We start from the raw sequence: 9,402 nt of genomic DNA, 5'->3' as shown, positions 1-9,402 counted from the left end.
TTCCCGGTCTTAGGTACCACCGAATTGTGAGTTTTGTACCCCCCGCCCCCCACCCCCCCCCCAATACCACCGAATTATTGTACCCTCCGAATTATTTGCCGTAAGTTTGAGATGTGTGTCTACAATTAAGGCCTGTTTCATGAAGTTAACAATCTGACACAGAGGGAAAGTCTCAAATGTTAAATTTCATATTTTCCTTATTTTTCTTCATTGAACTCTTAATGTTCTTATGCCCAACACACCTCAATCTAAAAGTTTTATTTTCGTGATTTCAGTACCGTAACGATTCTCAAGCCTGGAACAACTGGATATTCATCACTTGTATGCTTTTCATGTTCACTATCTATTGTGGTTTGGTTAATAAATTGGCAAGGGGTCAGAATTCCAAAGCATCCAGAGCGGTGAGTTTTGAAATATAGGGTTCTTCAAAATTTTTGTATATTTTTTAGTTCTTAAAAAAACAAAACAGCGATTAATAATTTTTCTGTTAGCAATAGACATTCTGGATGTTGATTTTTTGAAAAAAAATACACATTTTGGAAATCTAACACTCTATGAATATTGCCTTTGCAGCTTGAAATTTACATGGTTACATCTTGAAACACAATTTATTTAAAAAATGTAATTCAAAATTTTCAGATCTTCATTCAATGCTGCATAATCTGTTTCTTCAATTCCTGTACAGCCATTTTCTACAACGTCCTCGCCTTCATCACTCCATCTCCAGCAATTTTGGTTTTTGGTCAATTATGTTGGTCAATTAATCACGGATGTCCTGCATTGATCTACGTCACATTGAATGACACTATTCGGCGGGAGTTCAAAAAATTAATTTTTAGAAGTTCAACGAATAAAATAGAAGAGGGAACTTCAAGTGCTGCTGGGAAGACAATTACAGCGGTTTCGAAAATTTGATTTTTTGAAAAATTCGGAAAAGTGTTCATATTTTTTGTCATTCTTGAATTATTATTCCACTCAAAAACCAACACAATTTTTTTCTGTAACATACCACTGTTTTTTATCAATTACACATAAATGCAAGTCTTAAATAAAATTTATTTTCATGAATTTCAAAATTCCGAAAGTTCGAAATCAAATTATTCAATCACACCCAATCCTAGAAAAAGTTCTATTAAAAAAAGAAATTCCTTCAAATCTTTATAAACCATTTGAAACATTGAAAAAAGAGATAAATAATTTTTTTTTCTAGCGAAGACGTGCAATTTGGCGATCGGCATCAATGACAACAGTGACCTGAAATCACTTCTGGATTTTCAAAATTTTCATAAGTTTGACTTGAGAAATGTGTTGAGAACCGCTTTTAGGATTTATGCAATTTTTATATTATTTTCGAATAAAAATTCAAAAAACTTCAGTTTCAAAACTGTGATTTAAATAAGATTTAATGAATTAACCATCACTGTATCTTGGAGTTTTTTGTATATAATTTAATCCATTTGAAAATTTCAGTTTCCTAGAAAAATACTGTACCTTCAAAACCTCTCCTCCACCCTGTTTCTCAGCCCATCCCACATCTTTAATCGTCATTTTCCCATCATTCGGAACCTTCTCATACTTGTATTTTCCCCGTTTCTCCACACAATTTTTCCTCAAATACACATCAATTGTCGACAATGGTTTCGATGTGCAAACTCTCAATAGCTGAACGATCGCTGTGATTGCATCTCCAATTACAATTAGCTTTGGAAGGACAATCGTTTTCATGTTATTCTCATTTGTATACAAATAACACTCAATCAAAAGTTCTGATTCGTTTGGACGTTTTTCACAGGGTAGAATGAGCATTATCGATTGTTTTTGAGCCAGTTCATGGATGCGTTGAAATTGATTCGTGTGGCATGCCATTGCTTGGATCTGGAAAACCAGGGAAGGTTCTGGAACGTTCGGCTGGGAAATGGTTCATTTTGAGTTATTTTTTATAGAATTTTGAACACATTCAGTTGAGATTTTTTAAACAATCAGTGAAATTCCTTGTATATGTCTAAAAATCCGAAAATATGAAAATTCAAGAATTAACAATTTTCTGTTTCATAATCTCGAAATCAAATTCTTTCGAATTAATTCCCATGTTCAAAATATGGTTTCGAAAATTCTGAATTTCACTGTTCCACTATATTAATATCAAATTTTTGTTCGAGTTTTTTCCCAATTCCTCAGTGTTTTTCAAAAAAATTCAAACAAACTATACTGAACAACTGAAGCATGTTTAGAAAATATAAGTTACACGAAACTGGATTTTTAAACAAAATTAAAATCTTTAAAACTTGAAAATGCTAAGCCCAGAGCCTTACCTCTGACCATGACAGCGTATTGGCACAACGACTGATGGCACATCTCGGTGGGAATTCTGAAAATTTTCGGCTTCAAGATTTCTATATTGAATTTGAAAAATAAGGTGTTTTTAATCAATGCAGTCTCCGCTGAACCTGAAAACTATGAGCAATGTGCCATCCTATCTATTTTTCAATATTCCAAATCTGGCTTAAAACCCCCAAAATCAATAACATACTGTTCTCCAACGAAAACATGACACGATTCAGAAGACAATCATAGCACAGGCGATGACGACAATGCGTGAGTACCATTCTGGCAATATTCTCACAGGCGTGTCCTTTTTTGCGGGCTTCGCATCTGGAATATAGTTATTTTTACTTTGATGCAATTTATCTAGGTTACGATAAGAGATATAAAAAGTTGTCAACTGATAAAATAATTTTGATGATATGTATTTCATTTAATCAGTTGACAACTTTTTTTTGATATCTAGTAAAGTAAGCGAGATAAATTGGGTCAAAATGAAAGGGTTCTTTTTTATAAATGGGTTCAATCAATCGTCTAATTATTGAAACTCGCATGAGTTTGGGAAGTTTATGTATTCCGTAAAACCGTAATTTTTGGAAAAATTATCTTGGAACAAAACTACAGTAACCATTGACATTTTTCAATTTTCCTGTTTTTTTCCCGAAACCTTTTTTAAAGTTTTGCACTTGAAAAAACAGAAAAATGTGAACGTTTTGTGTGATGCCGGCAAAAAATTTTTCAATTATTTTTTACATTTTCATAAAAAGCCTATATAAGGTTCTATAAAAATTTAAAGTGATATGAAAGGGGGTTTCCTGTGTTTTATGAATGTGAACTTTACGTTTTTCCGCTTTCTTGGAATTTAGGTATATTGGTTGTTCTGATAACTGAAATTGTAAAATTCCATGTTCCGTCAATGGAAAATTACTTCAACAAGTTGAATAAATTTATGAAATTCGCGAAACTGAAAATGCTTTATTTCAAAAACTATGGAAACGAATTTTTTGAACAGTTTCATGAATTTTGAAATTTGATATTCAGGAACTTTTGGGAAGTGTATCGACGCTTTTTAAAGGCTTCCATTATAAAAAATATACGAAAATCCGGTTATTGTTAACACCAAAAAACTCTGGAATTTCAGAAATGAGCTATACGCAAAAAAAAAAGTGAAATTGAATTATTGAGATCAATCAAATAAATCAAAAAATTTACCAAGTTTCTGAAACTGAAAATTTTGATTTTTGAAGGAGTTGAACTTGTGTGTCCCACGTTGGAGCTGCCGCGTTGCTACCAGCTGAGCTACGGTAGCTCCAGCTAGATTTTTCATGTTTTCTCAATAAGAACCAAGATAAACCGGTTCAAAGAGGGGGCCCTTTTAAAACAGGTTTTATGTTAGTAAATAAGCATTAAACAAACTGAAAACACAAAATCTAGAATTCCCGAAAAGCATCCTACAAAACAGTAACAAAAAATCCTTACTTCAATTTCTCTCTCATATCAATCTTGAAGAGTGTCGACGTGGCAGCTCCAAACGAGATCTGTGATCCATTATTGCCTTCCATCTCATCCACAATGACGTCAGTGGAACGAGTACCCTCACAGAAACGAACTGGACACAGTAGTCCTTGGTATACGGTCATGCACAAATTACAGAATGTATGGTGGCAACTTAGTTCCTGGAACATGCATACTGTGATCTCAATTATTTGGGTTTCTAAATTAGATATCAAAAATTTGTCAACTGATAAAATGTTGAGCATAATATCTGGAATATTTTATCAGTTTACAAATTTGTATATCTTTCACTAAAATTGAGATAATTGTCTTGAGAGGGGGTGTCCTATTTTTGCTGCTCATGTCTCCGGTATGCTATAGCACAAGTGGTTATCATTTTGTGATCAAGTTGAAACGGTGAATTTTTGCGTGATGATGTTCACAGTGTGTGCGAACACCGTCACGTCAAAATGCACACAACTATTAATCCCAGGACTATTTAACAAAAGTACATATATCGGTCAGCGTCATCTGAACTTCATGAAACGGGATTTATTTTTGGCAAAAAATAATGTTATTTTCGGAATTTTCCCAGTTTTTTCATATACCTGAACATCTTCTTCGTTAGTCTGCTCATTGCAAATACGACACTTTGTAGTTGACATGATTGTTGGAATTTATGAAAATAAATGTAAATTTATCTAAAGACATTGTCACGCATTTTATGTTTTATAACATAAAAATTAGGTGATACAGAAAAATTACAATTTTACAAAATATTCGAAAATGGAGTTCCTGGAAACCGATGCTCTGTTCCCAGATGTTCCCTCTTCCACTTTATTCGTTGAACTTCTAAAAATCAATTTTTTGAATTCCCGCCGAATGGTGTCATTCAATGTGACGTAGATCAATGCAGGACATCCGTGATTAATTGACCAACATAATTGACCAAAAACCAAAATTGCTGGAGATGGAGTAATGAAGGCGAGGACGTTGTAGAAGATTGCTGTACAGGAATTGAAGAAACAAATTATGCAGCATTGAATGAAGATCTGAAAATTTTGAATTATGATTTTTCTTTTCTCCTGAAAAAATTGCGTTTCAATTTGTAACTATAATAAACTTGATGGTTAAAATTTCAATTTTATCCATATGGGTTATGGAAAATATGTTCAAAAAATCAAATTAAAAAATGTCAATTTTTGTTTTTTTTTAACATGGATTTTTATGGTTTGCAGTGATGATTGTTTTGACATTGTATTTGAAATGAGACACAGATTTTATAAAATCCTTGAAGCAGATATTTTTTTTTTGCAAAAATTTTTTCAGCTGCTAAAAAAGTTAAATTTTATTTTTTCTCGAAACGCTGATTTTTTTAAAACAATAACAATTGTCGGCACTGTTCTAGAATCATAGAACGAAAAATAGGAACGAAAAAAAAATCAGGGAACGAAAGTTTTGGGTAGTCCGAAAATTGTTACGACCTTCATCCGAATACTATCCTGAAATCTTATCTTGACATCACTTTTTCTTTGATTGCTACCCAAAATTATATCCAAAAATGGGTATATTTAGTCCTTAAGACACACAAACAGATAAGGTACATAGCTAATAGGGTACATAGGACATTTCCCAGATGTTCTGAGGATCATGGGTACATCTGTGAATAAGATTCGAAGCTGCAACGAGCGAATTTTCGCCATTTCTCTTATTGAATTTTTCGCCATTTCTCGGATGTCCCACATGAAGGACCATGGGTGTTTCAGCCTAAGCCTATAATCGAAAAAAAACATTTCTAATCCAACATTAGTCTTCTTGGAACAAAAATTTGGTCCGGAATAAGAATAATCTTGGACCAAATTGAGTAGAATTCTTGGCATGAAATTGCTCTCCTCGGATTTTTCATTTTTCAAAAGTTGGATGATATTTTTGGATTGGGGAAGCTTTTTTCAATCACAGGCTTAGGCTGAAACGCCATGTTTCCTTTATCTGGAACACCCAAAAATATCAGCAAGCTCAAAAACTGCTTGGTGTAGCCTTGAACTAAATTTTCAGATGTCCTGAAGGTCCTATGTAACATGTTAACTAGCACATCTGAAGAACTTGATAAACCATTTTTATTATACTTTTGGGTATTCGACAAAATAAAATTGATGTCAAAGTTAGTATTACGGATACTACTTGTCAAAATAAAGAAGATAACAATTTTCCTGGATAACCCAAATTTTTCGTTCCGTGATTCTAGAACAGTGCAGAACTAGCTGGTGTGAAATATAAAACAAGCTAAAGTAGAAGTGGTGAGAAAGTAAAAACTCAAAATTCTGAGCTCTATGTCTGAGAAGGTTTGATTTTGTCATATTCTCAAAACTGAAAAATACATTTCACTATTGAGCACTGAAAATTGCTTAAAACTTACCGCTCTGGATGCTTTGGAATTCTGACCCCTTGCCAATTTATTAATCAAACCACAATAGATAGTGAACATAAAAAGCATACAAATTACGAATATCCAGTTGTTCCAGGCTTGAGAATCGTTACGGTACTGGAAACATGATTTTAATAAAAATTCTAGACAATTTTGTTTCAGTATGTTATCTAAATCAGATGGGTTGGGAATTATAACGTTAAGAAGTCTGATTTGATTAATGTAAAATGTAAACATTTTAGACTTGTTTCCTGTTTTAGATTTTTGGTTAATGAAACAGGTACTCAATATACTCAAACTCACATAATTCGATGCCTCCTCACTTGGTTCCTTCTCCGATAACGGATCCGATGGCCATGCCATAATCAGAGAGTTAAAACACGCTGGAGTTGTGAAGAAGCTGATGTAGAACATATACACCACACTTAAAATCATTGTGGTATAAGCAATAGGCTTCTCAAAAGCATAATCTCGAAAACCAATACTAACGATTCGGTTGAGGAATAGGGAGAGGGTAATAGCACAAGCACCACACCAGGTACAAAGAGCAATTCCTCCGCAGATGTAGATGAATGTGGGATAGGCACAGAAGACAGCACCTTGGATCAGAAGGATTCCAGTTATGATGCAGCTGCAACCTGAAATAATAGTAATTTTTGGATGGGAACTTGATTCAAGAAACCGAAAAAAATTGGAATATCACAGAGAGTATGGTAGTGATGGCGTATACAACAACGGCTTTTCCTTCTCTCCGAGTCTATGAAAAATGTAAAATGTTTACTGTTTCGATATATTGAGTTCATAGTTTCTTTTTTACAGATTCGATAATTTTTCATTTTTTATAGAGCTCCCTAACTATCAGTAAATCTATGTATCCAGATGCCCAAAACTCACTTATTGCACACATATCCGTTGCTGCCAACAAAACGATAGTCTTATAACAAGTGTGTCGGATCAATTTAGTTTTGAAAATGATCCAAACAATTGGAATATATAGTAACTCGATGAATATTCCGAAAACTGTGATTGGATATCCCAACAATGGTCGTTGAACCCCATTTTGCCACCATTCGGATTCTGGTTCCCATGAGCAATTGTAGAATGGAATGGCGTCAGTGCTACCGTAATGAATCAAGCGGTTCATTAGTCTGAAACTGAATTTTCGTTTTTTTTTCCTGAAGTGATAGATCAAGCAAAATTCGAAAATGTAAAGAGTTTGTATGATAAGAGTGAAACATTAAATATTTTTTCCTTAAAGTTCAAATAGAGTTTAGACTTTCAAAGAATACATATAATAAAATCAGGGTTGCAATCTGACGGGCTGGCCGGCCCGAGGAAAAAAAACCAGGGCCCGGCCCGGCCCGGCCGGCCGGCAATTAATTAATATTTGAACGCGCGCCATTTTTATTTGCAACGATGCTCCGATATGACGAGGCGTGCATTGTTTAGCAGCCCGTGTCGATTTACGGGGGTTTGTTTTGTTGAGGAGTATTGGAAAAGAAAAAGATTCGAATACCCCGGACTGTACTCAGCAGCACTTTTCGTTTTTTCGATTGTTCCCAGTGAAGCCATGTGTGAGACTACGTTCAGCACTGCGTCGTTTTTGTTAGATAAAACAAGAACAAGATTACTGTACAAGCGTGTGGAGATGGTCGTTCTGGGTTCGCAAATAGCCACGAAATTTCCACACTGGCTCGACTGATTCTCTCACTAATTGTAGTGATTTTTCTAGTTAATTTTATGTTACTTTTCTATCTTTTTTGTTGGATTGGTTGATATGAGCTTTAATTTTCACCCCCGGTTTCCATTTCTTTGTTTCCCCTTGTTCATTTATACGGTTTTTACATTGTTATGCTACTTGTTAAGAAATAAATTCAAATAATTCTTCAATAATTTCTGTTTTTTCTTAGATTCGAACGGGCCGAACCGGCCGAACCGGCCGGGCCGGAGAAAAAATAATCTCGGCCCGGCTAGAATTTTAAAAATCTGTTTTTCACACCTAACCTAATTGCCGAAAATTGCTCAAACTAGGCGGAAGTCAGAAATTAGGTTTTGGGCGCACAAAAATATGTAGAAATCAAAAATCCAGAAATCACAAAAAAAACTATTTAACGACTTGAAAACTATCAAGACGAGGAGAATCTTTAAAAAGCTAGAGAAGAGACGAGGCACTCAGATTTAAGCTAGTGAGAATCAAGAATTTTAACTACACTCTACAAAGTATCTTATTCAAGAACACATATGAATTTTAAAATCAACATTTTTGAAACATTTAATTTTTTCCAATTTAATGGATATTGTATCCAAAGTTTCAGATTCCTGATAGCTACTTTACTCGAAGACCATTATTATTTCTATGAAAATCTACCGTAATCCTCAAAGGAACATGGTTTCGATGAACCTTGCCTGTTTACTTATTGGCTATGCTCACTACAGTAATCCTAAACAAAAGCTAATAAAACTCTTAATAGCATGTTCGGCTTGTTTTCCATAAGTGTCATCTTTTATGTATAGACTAAAGATAATGGAATATTTTGCAGATTTGCTTTTTTGTTTCTGGAGGCTTTTAAAAGCTAGAATATGGAATCAAAAAGAACACAATTTGTTTCGACATTGGATATGAATTCAAACTTCGTCTAATAACAATTCCGAAAAAAGTCAAGGTTCTGAAACGGAATTATTTCTTAAATCTTGCTGTTCGAGATTTCTTTTATACTCATCTGAATCCTCCTCAACATTGATTTATTTTTCAAGAAGAAAAAACAGTTTCCTGGAAATCCGTTATGAATACCTCCTCTGATTGGGTATTTTATCACTTCCTTCCAGATTTTTTATCCAATTTTGCATATCTTTGTTCAGACGTATTTTCCCAGACACTTCTTTTGTCAGTCTGATCAGTGTTCCATCAATTAGGATATTGTGGTCATCTGGATATATTTTGGAACTGAAATATTATCTTAGAATAAGATTTCTATAGAACTGAATCAAGCAACCAAGTAAAAGCTGTGAAAAAGGGCTCAGAAAAATAATGTTTTCTCTTATGCTTGCCATTTTAGTGATTAAAGGGGGACTCCGAGCAAAAATTTTTATTGTATTAAAATGTGTTAAAAGTTATCTATTTTCCCTAATATTATTGTAAAAAATTCAAAAGAAATCCGAAA

General features: G+C 33.9%; 3 protein-coding genes across 3 annotated transcripts in view; 1 reads left to right on the top strand and 2 right to left on the bottom strand.

Annotated features, from left to right (window-relative positions):
* Nucleotides 1-915, top strand: part of Cbr-srt-44.1 — a gene marked incomplete at both ends in the record, with an annotated part of 2,111 nt that extends 1,196 nt beyond the window's left edge. Inside the window, 2 exons of the mRNA XM_002632535.1 lie at nucleotides 276-401; nucleotides 640-915. Coding sequence (XP_002632581.1) covers nucleotides 276-401; nucleotides 640-915 — 402 coding nt within the window. The remainder of the gene's footprint in view (nucleotides 1-275; nucleotides 402-639) is intronic.
* Nucleotides 916-1,417: 502 nt separating this feature from the next.
* On the bottom strand, nucleotides 1,418-4,481 carry CBG13844 (the record flags this gene model as incomplete). Its single annotated transcript, XM_045244844.1, has 6 exons — nucleotides 1,418-1,420; nucleotides 1,492-1,875; nucleotides 2,313-2,368; nucleotides 2,531-2,652; nucleotides 3,802-3,998; nucleotides 4,425-4,481. 6 exons carry the CDS (start codon nucleotides 4,479-4,481, stop codon nucleotides 1,418-1,420), a joined length of 819 nt encoding a protein of 272 aa, XP_045095274.1.
* A 96-nt stretch (nucleotides 4,482-4,577) lies between these two features.
* Cbr-srt-44.2 lies at nucleotides 4,578-7,385 on the bottom strand (the record flags this gene model as incomplete). The annotated part of the gene is made up of 4 exons (XM_002632533.2): nucleotides 4,578-4,868; nucleotides 6,233-6,358; nucleotides 6,545-6,879; nucleotides 7,136-7,385. The coding sequence occupies 4 exons, from the start codon at nucleotides 7,383-7,385 to the stop codon at nucleotides 4,578-4,580; spliced, it is 1,002 nt and encodes a 333-aa protein (XP_002632579.2).
* Between the last annotated feature and the right edge of the window lie 2,017 nt (nucleotides 7,386-9,402).

Source organism: Caenorhabditis briggsae, assembly GCF_000004555.2.
Source record: "Caenorhabditis briggsae complete genome, chrIV, whole genome shotgun sequence".
NCBI classification, from domain to species: domain Eukaryota; kingdom Metazoa; phylum Nematoda; class Chromadorea; order Rhabditida; family Rhabditidae; genus Caenorhabditis; species Caenorhabditis briggsae.
The sequence above is the reverse complement of the archived record's forward strand: the minus strand, read 5'-3'. Positions and strand labels throughout refer to the sequence as shown.